The sequence below is a fragment of the Lycium ferocissimum genome, chromosome 1 (genome assembly GCF_029784015.1).
Source record: "Lycium ferocissimum isolate CSIRO_LF1 chromosome 1, AGI_CSIRO_Lferr_CH_V1, whole genome shotgun sequence".
In the NCBI taxonomy this organism is placed as follows: Eukaryota; Viridiplantae; Streptophyta; class Magnoliopsida; order Solanales; family Solanaceae; genus Lycium; species Lycium ferocissimum.
Genome location: NC_081342.1, coordinates 6,745,868 through 6,764,100, shown reverse-complemented (window position 1 = coordinate 6,764,100; position 18,233 = coordinate 6,745,868). Strand labels below are relative to the sequence as shown.

The following is an 18,233-nucleotide window of genomic DNA, read 5'->3' as shown; positions in this document are numbered from 1 at the left end:
TGTTTTTACTGATTCGAAGAACTAGTGATATCAAAAAGAGAAGACGTAATAAAGTCACGGGGAGTCTATAAAACAGGAAGGAGAAAGAATTGAGGGAAGTAAGAGCAAAAAAGAGTCTAACTCCTCACGAGTTGAAAAAATCTCGACATATATATAGCTGAATAGATTAACATGATTATATATCGATTTCCCAGCAGCTTTCACTTGTCAGATAAAGTAAGAAGCTCAAAAATATAAAACAGAATTTAGATACTAGTCTATTTACACCCTTCCATCTTACTATTGATATACTACTAGTCCATTTACACTTCTTCAAATAACATATTGGCACAAAAAAAGTTATAACAGTTTAACCGCGATGCTCATTATAGTAGAGTAATCCTCGATGTCGTGATTCTCATTTCTTTTTGCCTATAACGTGCTGGTGTAGATCATCTTCCGGGGCTTCTTGGGCATCTTGTGTGGCCTGATCCACTTCATCCATTTCAACAGGCAGTCGTCCTCTCTCAATTGTTCAAAATTTAACTGATTACACCAGTAGCTACCACCAGATTTTAATAGAAGGATCATTTTCAACTCAGAAAAAAAAACAGAATTAGTCTTGCAATTTAACTTTACACAATGGTTCAGTAGATACACCAATTTTTGAACCCAAAGAAACTAGGCAGTCAAATTAAAATTGTGTTCGACTTTTCCAAACTTCTCTAATGCAAATTGGCTTCAAAAACTTTTCCCAAAACAACAAGAAACTAATCTCCAAGTCAGTAAAACTTAGTTTTAGAATTCTCAACCCAAAATGGACTTCCCAGTGCTGGTGCCTAAATCAATTCCAAGCTAACAATGAATAAAACAGAATGATTTCAATCATAAAATGCGTATTCACGACAATCAAGACAGATTTCAATCTCAATGTATAGATCTTGCTACACAAATTTTAGAGTCTCAGATTCACGACAATCAAAGAATCCGAGCAACTAGATGTTCAAATTCTCAATTCAGTCTTCAACAGCTACAAACAAGAAGTCAACAATGAACAAGTTCAATGACAATTACCAAACTACTTAAAACTGAAGTTATCAAAATTCTTCCAGAAAATATGCTCAAAACTGAAGCTAGAAACAACTCTGAAATTTATGGGAAGCTGTTAGACCTAAATAAGGGTCTGATTATTGAGCAAAACTATTCAAAAGAGTAATATTTGTGAAAAGTGAACAAAGATTCTCCACAGGGACTTAAAGGAGCAAACAGAATGCAATTACATTGAGAAACTGACAGTGAAACAAACAATGCAAGGGTGTCATGAAAAAGCACTACTCCTTTTTGTATATAACATAAGAATTAAAGAGGAAAGCAATGAAGAAGAACACTCTATCCAGTGAAAACAGATCACTTTAGCTTTTGAAACAACTCCATCCAGTCAAAACAGATCACTTTAGCTTTTGAAACAACTCCAAGTACCAAAAATTACTTCTATAGGCAGACCCTAGTCAACTATCAAAAAAAAAAAATCCTTTTTTTAATAGTGTTACTTTGATACTGACTTTTGCAGGAGAAGAGAATGTTGCTGCACTTTGTTTCTCTAACTAAAATTTTGTCGGATAAGTTCTACTTTAGATCTCTTAACAACACAACAACAAGGAGGTTGAATCAAGATTCAGAAACAAGTCACTGATGAATGATTAGTTTAGTTCTTAGTAGAGTACCTCAAATTTAGGAATGATTGTTTTGCAACTCCATCATGTTTCTCCTTTTGATGTGAAAACTGCAATTTTGATTAATCCCAAGTTAAGGTTCTGCTGTCTAAGTAAATCTTCATAAAAAAAAAAAAAATCAGCTGCCTTAAGTCAATTAAAGTATTTCCATCTGGTCTTGTGTTCATGACAGCTCTCTCTTATTTCAGTATCCATCAGAACTTTTTGAGACAAATAGAATGATAAAGGGTGAAAAGATTATAGAATAAACCAAGATTTGCTTGAATCTGAGTGCAACTGCTTGAATCAAAGCCATAATTATGTCAAAATTCTCATTGAATAAAAGGGACTACTGAATTTTTTCACATTCTAAAGACTGGAGCTGTTGATCTAGAAAATAAAGAAAGAATAGACGAAATTACTTAATATATTTTGAGATAGAAAACCTCCCGCACTTTCAGTTTAGCATAGAGTGTGACATACAACTTGTTCATAAGATGAAACAACATGAGAAGTTTTATCCTTGCAGTTCTCCTTAAGGAAACAGATCATATGATGCGGAAAAACTTTGTTATCCCTTGATTAATAATTCTAGATCTTTCACTTACATTTCTCAGGCGTTCTTGAGAAAATTTACAGGTAATATGATGCAAGTTACCTGTGAAGAAAACATACCTCAATCACAATACTCCGAAGTTTCTCTGCCATGATGTGTGGAATTTTACTGGACTTTTTTGCACCATAATATTCCAAGCTCATTGAGAACCATTTCACCTTAGCTTTAAATTCTACCATCTTTAGCTGAAACTTCTTTTGATTACCGTGAAAAGTTCTCTTATACTGTTCCATAACTGATCCTTTGTTACAGAATTTCCAGCTTTTCGCGACCTTAAACGCGTAGCTTTCAACTTCATCATCAATATTGAAGGCAACCCTTCTAATATTTTCTATCAGTTCTTGAATTTTTTTGTTTTCTTTTTGTGTTTGTTCAGCATATTTGAGTAACTGCTTCATATTCTTGAGTTCTTTTTGAAGTTCCTTAACACATTTTTTGGAACCAAATAAAAGGTTGACTTTGTTTAATCTCAACACACCTTCAATTCTCTCAATAAGAAATGAGACAAAAGACTGAGCCATTGATGTTAATTATGGACTAACAGATGAAAATACAGTGCAAAAACTCAAAGTGATGACAGTATGAAGAGGAAAAAAAAGGGGTAAAACTTAGATGATTTTCAAATGGGGTGGCAGGGAAAAAGAGTGAAAATGAAGGTTCTCTAAATGCTTGTTTTTTGGGTTCAGAGTTTCGTAAAGGAAGCTTAAGTTTCAATGGTGATAATAAAGTTTTTTTTTTTTTTTTTTTTTAGTTGAAATGTCTTTTAGATTTAAACCCAAAAAAATAAAGTTTTTTCTTGATGTCTTTTTGAATTATTTAAATAAAGGTTAAAATTATTTGGATCCAATTGCCACTTGTCACCTTATCGGCTAGGTTTTATGTAAACTGTGAAAAAATTAACCAAAAACACTAGTACAGTCCCGTCAAATCTAAAAAATTGCAATACTAAAAACTCCACCAAACACTAGTACAATTCCGTCAAATCTAAAAATTGCAACACTGAAAACTCCACTAAACACTAACAACAACTACGCTTCAGTCCCAAACACCAAAATTGATAAAAGTAGTAGTTGTCTATAGTGTAAAAGGGTTGGTTTTTTTTTTAAACGCCAAACCAAACCAATTGCGTCGGGTTTTTAAATTTATACACCAAACCAAACCAATAAAATTCGGGTTTTTCAACCTTCGGGTTTCTATGTTATTCGATTTTCTCGGGTTTTAAAGGGTTTTTTTTCGGAATAGTCTTGATAAAAAACATATAACTTTTACTTCAAATATTTCTTTAGTTCTAGTAAGATAAATGTTATATAATTAAGGTGTTTTATATGTTTAAAATATGGGTTATCAAAATGTGAGAAGAGTGATGACATTATATTAAAATATTCAGTAAAGCTAATAAACAAGGTCAAAATAAATATTGCTAATTAACAAGCATAAAAAAAATGACCATAATCTAAAAATACTAAGTCATGCTAAAATAAGTAGGGCTAATAATTATTAATTACATGACAAAGAAATAAAACTTAAGTTATGTTTTTTCATTTCTACCCAAATAAATTATCTTATCACTAAGAATAAATATCCAACATTATTGTCATTCCTAGTGGACAATTGAATTTCTTTTGTTAATGTTGAGTTAGTTTTGGTTTGGTCTTTATTTGAGTTGGACTTTATTTGAGTTATTAACATCTTCCAATATATCAAAACTTATTGACTTTCAACTCAATTCAAAAATGAATAATATGATAATAGTTAAAAAATTACGAAAAAAATTTAAGAAATATTTATAAATTACATTACAAATAAATATTTTTATGTATAAAATATTTTAAAATTTGAATACATGTAATGTCGGATTGAATTTGTTCGGTTTGGCATATTAAAAGTAAACCAAACCAATAACTTTTTTGACTAACTAATCAACCAATTGTCCGAGTTTTTTCGGCTTGATATAATGTTTGGTGCGGTTTGTCGGTTTCACTACTGGCCCTAACATCTAGTGAAATTGGATTTTTTTTTTCTCACATAACTAAAGTGGGATCTTTATAAACAGTAGTATTGAACAAAGATACAGAGAGAAAGGTAATTTGGAATTTCAAACACTTAAAAGGAATCTATGTTATTATCTGAATTTAAAGACAACTTATTTTATTCATGTATAAAAATAAAATAAAGATAATTAAATGTAATAGTGGTCGCTTTAATAGTGTTTTCTTTTTTATTCATTTAATAAATGTTTTAAAATCGTCTTATATATGTTTAAAATATGGGTTATCAAACTTAGTTACAAAGTAAGAGCTTCATTGCTCTCGAGTTGTTCAGTAGAGGCTAATCAAACAATAATAAAAAATAACTCGACATTGACTCATTGAGAGCTAAAGTACTCAATAGCACATTATTCATATATATATATATGTAATCTTGTGTGTTTTGTTATATATATATCATGTGTGTGTGTCTAAAAGTAATAACAGTGGTTACTTACATATTCAAAGGGTATTAATAATTATTACATTTACTACCCAAATTCCGGCAAATTCTTATCACTCTGCCTCTTCACGCGTTTTGCTCAATTCATATTTGAGACAATGACACAAATTTGTAATTATCATAAGCTTTTATTTTCTCTGTTCCATTTCTAGATAAACATTAGATATTAATTGAACACAAGCTTCCAATATTTTGATCACATACAGCTTGTCTGTTGTTCTTTTCCAACAGTGTACAAAATGAATAATTAGTCCTTGTTTTATCTCTTTCATTAACAAATCAGATGAATCCAAATGTTGTGGATTCACTAGTCACTAATATCTTTCTAAGATTTTGTCCATGATAGAAATATAAAATTGTGTAATTCTTCACACCTTAATCCTTGCAATAATATGAAAGCTTAGTGATAATGACGTTGTACCGATTGGCATATTAAGAAGTGACAGTAACTTTTTTGACTAACTAATCAACTAAATTGTGTTTAGACGGCTACATATAATGTTAAAATGTAACATAAGTTGATTGAATATCAATACGTTAAAGTCCTTATGAGTTATGATTCCAAACTCTCGAGAACCACCTCCAAATTGATCAGTTATTTTAATTTTTTTTTTTTTTTAAACTTATTTGGGGTTGAGCGAGACACTTACAAAACGCTCTAAGACTTGCACGTGGAGTTTTGTTTTGTAAGACTTATGTCTTAAGCGTGTGTCCTAAATATGACAAATGCTTAACCTTCAATGTTCAGGGATTATGTCTTGCCTGACATTAAGTAAAACACCTAGTCTAACGTACCCACATTTTAAAACACTGTTCCAAATACCTGATGAATAATCTGGTACATCTCACTTGAATAAAAATGTAAAAATCAACCTAAATTCCTATCAAACACATATGCAAGCATTCAAACGGGTCTAGATTTTTGTCCAAACATCCAATAAAGTCATCAGGCCCCAATTAGTTCGTGCTTCGTAACTGAAGTCAAATAAGAAGTGATACAAATTCATCAATAGTGCAAAAATGATCCACTTTCCTTCTTCCTTTAATTGCACGGTTTGTCCTTCAAATGGGCTGGTCTTTAATTTTTGTCCTTCAAATCGACTTTATGGCTAGCGGAACATAAGTTTTGTAAGATACGTGCATAGTTTGTAAGATACGATGCAAATAATATTGTGTTTGTACAAAAAATTATGCAAATGACCCTTAGGATCCTCTTCAAATTGAAAAACCTTTCCCTCATCAAACAAAATAGTAAACAGAAGCCTTCATTTGCAAATGACCTTTAAGGATCCTCTTCAAAATTGAATAAATAAATAAAACCAGAATTTGTCATAAAAAACCTCGAGGGACAAAAATTAAAAGAAAATGCCAATTGCCCGTCAAAAGCTGCATGTAATAAGCCCAAATAGAGTCCAAAAAGCCCACAACCCAACATTCTTCGAATTAAACCCTAAACTACAATTGCTATAAAACCCTAACAAAACCCTAAATCTCCATACTTGAAGAACCAAAAATGTCAAAACGAGGTAACTCTACTTCCTCTCAATTCAGTAATCCTTCTCAATTACATTTCGCCTAATTCTTTTTTTGTTCTTGCAAAATGATGTATAGGGCGTGGAGGGTCTGCTGGAAACAAGTTCAGGATGTCACTGGGTCTACCGGTGGCGGCGACAGTGAATTGTGCTGATAACACTGGTGCTAAGAACCTTTATATTATATCAGTAAAGGGTATAAAGGGTAGGTTGAATAGATTGCCATCAGCTTGTGTAGGTGATATGGTTATGGCTACTGTTAAGAAAGGGAAACCTGAATTAAGGAAGAAAGTTATGCCTGCTGTTATTGTTAGACAACGTAAACCTTGGCGCCGAAAGGACGGTGTTTTCATGTACTTTGAAGGTAAATTGTTTTATTTTTTTGATTTTGTTATGTGATTTGAGTTTTTGTTGATTGCCTTAATTCCTAGTTGGAGTATTGAGTGGAAAATGAGAGATGTACTCATTATTCGGTGGGGATGATTAACATTTTTGGTCCCTAAATTATGGTTATATTCTGATTTTGGTCTTTGTGAATGTCTGTTTTTAGTCCTTTTATGTAAGAAGTGTGTTTTATTTGAACTACTTTTAGAACTATAGCATGGGTAACTAGGTTGTGAGCCACTATTAATAATTGGTAAATTTATGAATATTCACAAGAGAATGGATCAAAAATGAATGTTTTTATTAATTTAAGGCTAAATGTGCATAGTTAGATATCACAAGGATCAAAATTAAAATTTTCCAATAATTCAGGGACCAATAGTGCTATTAACCCATATTCTGCGTGTATCTGAAACGTGTTAGTCATACTGAAAATATCTATTAAGCAGTGCCCAAATTTTGGATCATATGATTTTATATTAGTATGCTAGTAAAGTAGCTATGTGGATAGTTATAGAATGTTACAATATTGAAAGATTAACGAAAATTATTGTACAAATTGAGGTTCTGTGGACATCAATGTAGTAGAGTTTAGGGTGTTGGGACTTCCTTGCTAGTATAGATATACATTTTCTTTGTTCATTTCTCCCAAATTTTGAGCATTATGTGTATAGTGGAATGCTCCTGTAATGTGTTTTTGGACTTGGTATGCTTTCTTCATTTATTGAAGTAATGTACGAATGAGAGCTGGTCAACCAGTATCAGCATTGAATTTTTTCCTTTTTTTTTGTATAGTATTGTTTTGGTATTTGAGATATTAGCAAGTCAGCTTCTTGGCTGGAATCGAACCTTAACGATCCAGTCAATTTAATTACACAAGCTTGCGAAAAAGAAATAGGCCAGTATCACTCGCCTGAATCTGATTCTTCCCCTTGATTTTTCAGGCCCTTTATCTACTGGCACATCTAATCCTTCTGATTACCAGAATAATTTTATTTTACAATTATATCATAGCTTGAGATTTTGTTTTGTCCCCCCCCCCCCGCCCCCCCCCCCACACCACCACCACCACCACCACCCATTTTTACCAGATTATGCTCTACTGTTAGAATAAATTGATTGTTATGTATGTAATTGTATTAAGCAAACGCACTCTGTCCCAGAACTATAATTAATGTTCTGTGGCAATTTCTTCGTTTGCGAAATGAATGTTATTTCAGCTTTCAAATACTAGTCCACTAGGTCTTTTCTTTCATGATCTTATTGGACACATGGTTGGATTACATTCTTTTTACTTGTGTTTTTCCAGTAGTAGTATCCACATAATAATTTCATATATCGAAAGCAGAGTTGACAATTTGATGGATATTAGATGAACATGATAGTTCCAATCGCAGGTTTGAATGTTTAAACATGTCTTTGATGTGGGAAAAAAATAATTTTACATTTGCTCGGACGGCAGCATTTGCTGGATTACAGATTTTCTGATTTCTACTTGCTGGATTACAGATTTTCTGATTTCTACTCTATGGAATAGTTTTTGGAATTTATACCAAAATTAGATCGTGAATGATCTTGTTAAAAAAACAACTTCCTAGCTAAGGTAGATGAGAGTCAGTCATAAGATCAAGTAGATTTTCAGTCTTCTAGCACCTTGCTCTGTCAAGTCCGACACAATTTATGTTCCATTTCTCTCATTTTTGGGTCTCCATTGGATTTTTCTCTCGTTCTTCTGGTTGCTTTGCTGGTAATGTAGTGTTGAGAATTGGATTTGAGTTTCTCTGCACTTCCCATGACCAGCTATAGCCTAACCAATCTTCCCCTACCTCGGGTGGTAACTTCTTTTACCCTCCCTGTCAAAGATTGGGAAACTTGATGTCATGAATTTCTTTGACTGGTTCATCTTTTTACTCTCTGTGTATATTATCTACCCTTGTTATCAAATTGTATTGTTGATACAGTGTAACGATCAAAAAAATTTATCCTGTCCTGGTTTACTGTCCCCATTTTACAATTCTTTCCTGGATTGTTCTGAAAGAGACCACATTTTAACAACCTTCTCTTCACCTGAAAGTTAGAGGCTATGCATGTGTACCAGTTTCCATGCAAGGGTTATTGTTTGTATTTGCTGGTTTAGGGGGTTGTCTTGATGTATATATGGCCTATTGCTAAATGGGAGATGTATGCAGGATGATGTGATGCTTCCTTAACCAGCAAAAATGAACAGTCGGGTATATAATTGAGTGGGATCTCCCCAGGTGGACCTCACTTTTCGCGATTCGATACATTCTCTCCTTAAGTTGACCATGTTTAGAGATAGCTGAAGTTTAATTTAACATATGATCTTGGTAGTGGGTTAGGAGTTTTTGTTCTGTTTAAGGTGTTTATTCTGTTTTTTAAAAGAGTATAACTTGTACCTTGCAATTGTTATCAAGGTATGACTTTCTGTATCATGTTTCTTATGATTCTGTTTCCGATAATGAGTAATGTTCGTAAAAAAATTTAAGCTTAGGATTGTGGCCATGGTAGTTAGAATTAGCCATTTGGTGGGTATGTGCTGTCTTTTCCCTTCTGTTATAAATTATCTACCAACATTTTTTTTTTTGAGAAAGTCTAGCTTTAAATTTTGAACCAGACTTAGTCAGGTGTTAACATTTCATCTAGTGGTTAATACAGTTACTAGTCTGGGAAATTAATGTTGTCTATCGTTACAGATTTGCTTATACCATTCAAGCACCTTCTGCTCCATATGGGCCCAACATGAAGTAACCTATTTCTTCCATTCTGCATACATATAGGCAGAAATTGATGAATTGGTGTCTGTTGTGTTTTAAAGTTATCTTTGTTTCATTTCTTTTCAAATAAGATGATAGTTTTTTTTTTTTTTCTAAAGGGTAACATTTCTTGATAGTGTTTTTTACATAATCTTTTTCAAAATTTTCTTGCTATTATGGTGTATAACTTAAACATATCCAGCCATTAGTCAGGTAACAACCTCTTATCCTGTGGTTGATGCAGTTACATGTCTGGAAAATGGAAGTGTCCATCGTTACAGATGTGTTCATTCCTTTTAAGCTCACATCTGCTCCATTTGGATACTATATATGTTATTGAGTTGTAGCATTTTAAGCATTATATAGTGTGTCTACATAAATCTAGTTCAATGTTTTCTTGTTATTGTGTTGTTTAACTTAAAAACATATCCAGGCATTAGTCAGGTAACGACCTCATTATAGTGGTTGATACAGTTACATGGCTGGAAAATGGACGTGACCATCGTTACAGATGTGTTGATTCTTTTTAAGCTCACATCTGCTCCATTTGGACTCTACATTTGTTATTGAGTTCTAGCATGTTAAGCATGCATCTGCAAGGTGGAGGGAGTGTGTTTTAGTAGTGATGTTTTGTAATTTCTTCTCAAGCACAAGAATGTTTCTAAAGGTAAAGCTGAGATCATAACATGACTTGTATCCTTCTGCAGATAATGCTGGTGTGATTGTCAATCCCAAAGGAGAAATGAAAGGTAAGCTAATGCTTAATCTCAATCAAGAAAATCTATCTAAATTTTATGCATTGGCGTGTCTGATCAAAATTTCAAAATAAAATCTTCTACATGGTTTTTGTTGTATCATGGATGATACACACTTCCCGTGAAAGAGCGATTTGCATAGTTGCATTGTTAATGAAGCATGTTTTAATTCTTTGTTTAGCCGTATATCAACGACTGTTTAGTTTTCAAAAATTTCTCGATGTATGTATTGTTCATAGCCTGCTATCACTGGTCCAATTGGGAAACTGATTTAGGATTGCTAGTGCAGCTAATGCAATAGTTTGAACAAAGATTTAACCTGCCGATTATGATACCTTATTATTGTATCTCATATACAAAGTTGTAACAGATTCTGTGGCCACGGATTGCTGGTTTTCTAAATTTAAATCAATCAATTACAATACAAATTTATGTTTTCATGAGCTATATAATGTTATAGCTTTATAATGGTGATCCTATGGAAATGCTGAGGCAGTTCTGCTATCACTGGTCCAATTGGGAAGGAGTGTGCTGATCTATGGCCGAGGATTGCTAGTGCAGCTAATGCAATAGTTTGAACAAAGATTTAACCTGCAGATTATGATGCCTGATTATTGTATCTCATATACAGAGTGGTAAATCTCTCAGATTCTGTGGCCATGGATTGCTGGTTTCGAGAAGCGAGATTGAGATTTAAATCAAATCAGGCACAATACAAATTTATCGGTTTTAGCTGTCATATCTTGATAGTCTCGTTATTTTTAATTTTGGTTGGTTATTTTATGCTTTGATTATCCCGTGTTCTGTTTTATTCAATTTCTATACAATGTTAAATTAATGGGAACGTTATTTAAGGACCACACGATGGGGAACTGGTTGTTGTTGTTGTTGTTAAATTAATGGGAACGTTATTTAAGGCAAAAATAGATAAGGAAATGGAAAAAGACGAAGAAGCCTAAAAACAAGTTGAACAAATAAAACATAAAATACCATAATATTATAAACGAAACATCTAATTACTTTAGAAGCACTTCTGTAAAAGTAAAAGAAAAACGGTGAACTTAGTCATAAAATTCTACTTTGATTCACTGCTCAAACCCTCAAAGTCCAAGATCGTATTCTCGATTGTAATGTTAATTTTCATTTCTGAATTTCTGAATTTCTGTGTTCCCCTCAATATTTTCTTTATTTCACTTCAGACTATAGGGGATTTAAGGGTTAAATCCTTTCAAACATTAACCGTTGGGAACCTTCAAAGCTTAAAGAGAAGTATTTTGATGTAAGAAAAAGAAAACTTTGGAGGCTGTGATCACGTGAACTGTTTTGTGCGTTTGATTTGATTATTTTCAGTTTTTATCTTTTAAAAATCAAACCAAAAAGTTAGGCTTTTGGTTTGGACACTGATCTACTGTTGATGAAAGCCGGACCACGGTACTCAACCCCCAAATATATATTAAAAGTAGTTCCCATTGAAATGCTTTTGATTATTAGCTTGTTTTGTCTTAAAAGGGTGGGATTCGGGATTCTATTTTTACAGTTGGGAACTTTTAAAGCTTAACAACCGAAAAGTTTGAGTAAATCAAAAGTATTTTGATGTAAGCAAATATTAAAAAAGATAAACTTTCGAGGCATGAATGCAAATCATCTTGAACTGTTTTGTGCGTGACAAACTAATGGAATTGCAAAAATTTTGGGCAGTAAACATTATGTGTGCTAGATATAATTTTCTTAGAAAGCAAAAAAACCAAAAAAGAAAAGAATAGAGAGAAATATTTAGGCTCATTCTTGGTCTGAAAAAGCAAATGCATATAATTCTAAATGTCCATCTCTTTGATCTAGTACGAGCTTTTGGGACAAGCAGAACAAAGCGGAAAAAGTGAAGAAGAGCAGGGAATAGGAGGAAAAAGATGAAAAAAGCCGGACAACACCCAAATTGATTAAAAGTTGTTACCAGCGAAGTACGAATTATTTTGATTACGAAATAAGCTTGTTTTGTCTTAATGCCCAGCCCTAGTCTTAAACACGAGCAAGACCAAACAAATTGAGGTGTTAAGTAACTATTGCATGATTAAGTAAAATGGTCACTATTCAATTTTAATAAAATAAGAAATTAGTACAGTTACTTCATTTATTAGCCGTAAAATTTTACGTATTATATGATCATCAAAGGCAATAATTCTCAAGGCAGGTACAATTGTTTTCCACTTTGCAGTTGAAGATTGCTGCTTCAATTTATACTGTCCGTCTTTTAAAAGGATACATTGATAAAAATATTTAATAACAAGAACATTTTATATAAATTACCTTTTATAGTAAAGACATGGATTTGAAAAAGAAAATAAATGAGTTTTTATCTTTTAAAACATCAAATATTTTGAAACCATCCGTTGGTCTAATCGACTAATAATTTGGGACCGTAAAGAGTAATTGAGTAAACTATGGAGTATGTCTCTGTCGAACAGACAAAAATAGTTCAATGATATGTTATTGCTTATATCACGTATTGTTTTAATTTTTTTGTACCAAAAAAATTATGTTTCTGGATTGGGTTAGGAATCAGCGTTACATAGCTGTTATGTTGACAAATATGTGTTGACCCAAAAAGAAGTGTCAAGAGACGTGTTACCGACTTGCTGATTAATTCCAATTATAATTGGTTAAGCATTTTGGTGTTATTGTATTTTTAATATTTAGTAAATTATTATTTGTTGACATTTGCCTCTTGTAGCTGTAGCTAGCAATCATAAATCTAATGACCTCCATTGGAACTCTGCCACGTAATATAATAATCAAGACTGATTACAACTTACAAGAGGGTTGAGAAGTAGACGTACTTTAATTACTCATATATTATAGCAAAATATAAAATATTTACTTGCGAAACTTCTAGTTCGAAGTAGTTGTTTATGTCAAATGTAAGTCTAATACAACTTAATCACTTTTCCCCCAAATATAAAATGTTAGGATCATTAAATGTTGTGGTGGGTGGTAGTGTCACTCTATCCTAAATTTGAACCCGATTTCGAGCCTTAGAAATAGAGTTGCCTTTCGCAGGGAATGCTTTAACCCTGTTTAGTTCCACCATCGGTGAGTTATAGGTTATTTGATCTCCTTAAATAGTCTTGAGCAATCTTTATCTCAGAACTTAATTTCTGTATTAAGTTAGACTCATAATTAATTTTTTATCATGATATTAGAGTTAGGACCATCCTAATTCAGTGTACCCAATATTGACCCCATCTATATTGTCCACGCTCCAAATGTAAAGTCTTGGGCATTGAGTATGAAGGGGGATTGGAGTTGGGGTTGGGGGCGGGGGGAGGGGGGCAGGGTGGAGGTCTCATATTGGTGGATGATGACTTAATTTGTCACCTTATATAGTCTTAGATAATTTTTATGTCATGAGCCAATTTTTGAGATTGAGGATAATTTTTATCTCATGAACCAATTTTTAAGGTTGAATTAGAACAGACATTCATTTCTTATCAAATTCCCCAAAATGAATTTCTCAATATAAATCTAAAATAATTGACTCTCATATCGGTACCAGAAATAAAAATATACAATATGTTGCTGGTTTTAAATGGTCATAATAGGACGGAATTTGGTTCCAACCTTCCTTGTTTCTTCTTAAAAGTCAGCCTCAGCAATTAAATTTTTTCCTTATATATATGTACTTACAAGATTCTCCTTTCCTGTTTTTTCTGTTCCTTTTTTGATTTTTCAACTTTTGAGACCTTCTTGACATAGGGATATTAGAAAAGTATTAATTGAGTAACTAAAGCAAGAGCAATCCCAAAAACTAACTCATAATTATTACTCGTACTCAACTATATAGTACTCCAACTTATAAGAAAAAAATCAGTTTTCTTGAAAAAACTATTTGCTTTAAAATTAGTGTTATATGGCGGACAAATACAGTAATTCTCTAAGCCTGCAATAAAGTTTTTCAATTGATATAAATGGCTAGGGACCAAGATATAAATTATAATGGATGATATTATTTATGTTTATTTAGAGATGCCCCTCGATTAGGTTCAATTCCATGTGATATAGCTGTACGTTGAAATGTCAATACGGTTCGACTCCATTGTGGCACCCACTTGGCAATTATTTCTATTTCTAATTATACAATTTCTATTTGGTTTGTATACGTGTTGTTGTTTACTTTCTTATTTTTATATCTATTATTTGTTGTCACTTCTTTATTGTAGATATTATTGGCTTGCTCAAGGCACATGTTCCATCTTCAAGCTTTGCACGGTTCAAATAATTTAACTGCGGAAGTTGTTATTAATTAAGAGTAATTATTTTGGTAAAATTTAAGTCAAAAAATTTTGATATGTAAAATATAAAAAAATAATTAGATTTCTCTTTTTAGTTTGTTTACACAGCAGTAACCTTTCTTGTATTTTGCGATATGACCCATAGCAAACGCAAAATATGTGCAAGTGATATCGACTTATTGACACAAATTAGCATATACGTGGGTTGGTTGAGACAGTACGTGAAAGCTTTAGGATTGTACTTCCTGTCCCTTATAATAAGTTTATGTTGTATTATTTTCAAGCATTGTTGGATGAATCAGAAATGTAAACTTTTCTTTTCTTTGTTGGAAAAAAATATAGTTACATACTCCTATTTCATAACTTTTTCCCTCTAGCAAGCTGTTTCTCCCATTAGATATTATACTCACCTTAAAAAAAAAAAAAAAAAAAAAAAAAACTGGTGTTAATTGTTATTAATTCTGTATTGCAAAAAATACTTTGAATTAGTTAGAGTAATTCACGAAGCAGAAACAGACCGTCCAAAATTTTTTGCAAAATCAGAAAAAGAAATTAACTAATAAACTAAAAAATAATATGAACAAGATGTTAAATTATATGGAAAATCAAATCGAGCATTCCATCAATTCACAAGGTGGCCCTAAGCGAATTATGCTTCCTCAATGCATTCTGTTGGAATCTTTCCTCCCGGGGATAGAACAATTTACTCACCAAAATAGCGATATAAGCAAATTCTCGTGACTACGAACCACTCGAAGGTAGTGGTATCACACGAGAGTTTTTAAAAAGTTCAGAGAAAGAAGAAGAAGAAGAAGAATATCGGTAAAATTTCGTAAGTAAAAATTCTGAGGATCAACGGAAATAAATAGCCTGTTTGGGAAAAGGTTGGCAACCTTTCAGCAAAATTCTATTTAAAAACGGAGGGAAATTTTTTAAATTAATCGGAAAAGAAACGGGTCGGGTCGGGTCGGGATCTTTAATTAATTAAATAAATAAATAATAATTAATTAAATAATTAAAATTAAAGAAAATTTGGTCCAAAAAGATTATCAATCAGATCACCAAATCCAAATCCTAAGCCGAGCCGAGCAACGACGATGGCGCAAGGGGAGACCCTCTTCTTGACCCTTTAGCAACAAGAAGGAGTGCTTCTACTTTTAAGTAGGAGAACTTTTTGTCCACCACCTATGATGACAAATGCTTATTTCATAAAGAATAAATGAACAACTCATTTTCCCTCCATTTCTTTTCCTCCATTTCCCATTCAACCTATCAATTAAACCCAACAATCTCACATGAATGGGGAATGGCTATAAGATAAAGGAATGCGAGGACGTTGTGTAATATACAAGCGAAGATTAATTGCATCTGGATAAGTAGGTTTCCCTTTGAACTTTTCGTAGTGAACTTATATAGGATATACTCGATGATACGAATCGATTTGGGGGAAACACCAAATCAAAACCTAAACGTGGAATTATGGATAAACAAGAAATTGGGGATGAGAAATAGAGGGATAGAAACTAGACCCTAATGATAATGAATCTATGGACAAACCTAAATATAAGAAATCTAGACCCTTCCAATCGAATTCAATCAATAGAACCTAAGCCATTTGGAAATCAAGGCAAGGAAATTCAATTGAAATACAAATGAACAACCTTCGTGAAATCAATGGAAAAATGGTTCACAAACCAACAATGGAATCCACCATTAACTAAGCTAACCCTGAACAAACTATCACTCCTTAGAGTATTCAATACATAATTCATCCCTTCTAAGTAAATAAATGAAAGACAAGCTATATATACAAGCTAAGTAAAGAAGACTAATAGCAATTATAATGCTACCCTTAATGAAGTAAGGGCCTTATTTGGCCAGTCTTCTTAGTATAGTCTTCAATTCAAGGATTGGACTTCAATGGCCAAACACGTCCCTCCCTGCATAGATAGCCCTCTAATCAACCTTGCATGCATGACCTTCTTGCAACCATAACCCTCCTTGCGCAAAGTAGTCACTTGCACAAATAACCTTTTGCGCAAATAGCCATCTTCCGGCCTTGATCACCCAAGCTTGCAATTGTGGCCACTTTAAGAGGCAAGCCCTCGGGGCCTCCTGGACTCTCGACTTTCTCCCATGATATCTCCCATAACTTGAAGTGCCCTCCAATGACTCCATTTAAACGCACCCAAAGCTTCATCCTCTATGAATCCGCTTCCAACACAAAACTTTGAGAAAGTTTCGAGTAGTCGAGTCATTCAGGCCATTTAGGATCATATCATCCTCCCTTCTTCAAAAGGATTTGTGATCGAATCCGTACTTGCAAAATATGGAAGAGAATGAAAAGTACAAACCCCTTCACAAAACAAGCAAGGTAGTCATCATAAGGCCAATGATAATACCTAAAGTAAGCAAAGCATGCAACCAACATACTAAATGGCTCACTTTTATGATATAACTAAGCATCAAATGGATCTAGAAAGAACATGTATCCAAATAATGCCAATGACACTTGGCTATTCAAGTCATTTTGACAAAAGGGTAAATCAAAGAACCCAATGCAAGTAGAAATCCTAACTTGCAAATCTACATTGGTCCTAGCAATTAAGAAGTACACATCTCCCTTCAAGTCAAGAAACAAGTGAAATCCCTCATGTCTAAGTGTAGTATCACCAATAAGCCCAACCCAAGTCAAGGGTCCAATCATCACACTAGCCCACCTAGAGTAAGGAATCACTCCTAAGTCATCACCGGGGTCAAATACAAAGGTATCACCCACACTAATTTGCCCACATTCCCCATGCAAGCCCAACATGAAATCAAGTAATAACACTAGCAAATTATCACATGAATGGAAAGAAGTGTTATTACTATGCTCAACACACCAAGAAGTTACCTTCATGACTTTAGAAAGCCCAAAAATAAGTATGAGCCAAGAATACATACCGTCCTTAAAGGAAGTACGAGATGTGACTTCATACCGAAGTGTAGTCCAATGAGGTCTTCTCCAATAGATATCCTCTTCAAGTCTCCTCCTTTGATGAAAATCCACAAACAAGTTAATCACATAATCAAGTTCATCAAAAGAAGGATTTTTACCTTTAGGCTCTTCGAACCTATGCCAAGCTAAGAGTAGTATCTCCCCACCCCTTGGAATAGAAGATCTAGCATAGTCCTTCCAAGAAGTGTGCTCTTTTCCTTTCAAATTGCTCCCCTTCTTTAAAGAGCACCCATCACTTTCGGAAGCCTTTTCCAAGTTCGACGTTGGTCCATCAAGTGGGTCACAAACCCTTAAGAAGGACTTTTCATCTTCGGGAATGGTGTCAACAGCTTCAACCACTCCATGCTTGTCATCAAGACCAAGCCCATCATCATCCCACAGTGGGTTACTAAATAACTTGTAGTCTCCAAAGGACACTACATTTACAATATTACCAAGCATCCCACTAGGTACATGACTATTCACATGATCAATTTCATCAATATCGTCACTAAATTGAGGCTCATTAAACACATCACAAAGTTCCTCAAATAGTGGATTATCATGCCAAGAAAATTGATCAAAACAAGTATCCACACTAGTTGGACACAAATCGATCTTGCTAGAAGAATCAATTCGGTCATCGCTAGGATCAACTAGTGGGTTTCCTAACATTTCACATGACAATGTACTAACATGCATATCAAGAGGATTAACACTGGGTG

The 18,233-nt window shown here is 33.4% G+C and overlaps 2 protein-coding genes across 8 annotated transcripts; one reads left to right on the top strand and one right to left on the bottom strand.

Moving 5' to 3' along the window:
• Nucleotides 1-232: 232 nt before the first annotated feature.
• On the bottom strand, nucleotides 233-3,038 carry LOC132037949 (uncharacterized). 7 transcript variants are annotated; one of them, XR_009410159.1, is made up of 3 exons: nucleotides 2,367-3,038; nucleotides 1,704-1,810; nucleotides 233-541 (listed from the first exon to the last, which is right to left on the bottom strand). XR_009410159.1 is itself a non-coding variant. In XM_059428792.1 (3 exons), the coding sequence occupies exons 1-3, from the start codon at nucleotides 2,826-2,828 to the stop codon at nucleotides 819-821; spliced, it is 537 nt and encodes a 178-aa protein (XP_059284775.1). In that variant the 5' UTR covers nucleotides 2,829-3,037; the 3' UTR covers nucleotides 233-818. The 7 variants fall into 7 exon arrangements, 6 of the variants coding, with proteins under 6 accessions (XP_059284775.1, XP_059284670.1, XP_059284814.1 ...); XM_059428792.1 differs by having other exon boundaries at nucleotides 233-834; nucleotides 1,704-1,762; nucleotides 2,367-3,037; XM_059428687.1 differs by having other exon boundaries at nucleotides 1,704-1,762; nucleotides 2,367-3,037.
• Nucleotides 3,039-6,201: 3,163 nt separating this feature from the next.
• On the top strand, nucleotides 6,202-10,981 carry LOC132037902 (large ribosomal subunit protein uL14-like). The gene is made up of 4 exons (XM_059428567.1): nucleotides 6,202-6,323; nucleotides 6,409-6,693; nucleotides 10,195-10,238; nucleotides 10,740-10,981. The coding sequence occupies exons 1-4, from the start codon at nucleotides 6,311-6,313 to the stop codon at nucleotides 10,818-10,820; spliced, it is 423 nt and encodes a 140-aa protein (XP_059284550.1). The 5' UTR covers nucleotides 6,202-6,310; the 3' UTR covers nucleotides 10,821-10,981.
• Nucleotides 10,982-18,233: the final 7,252 nt, after the last annotated feature.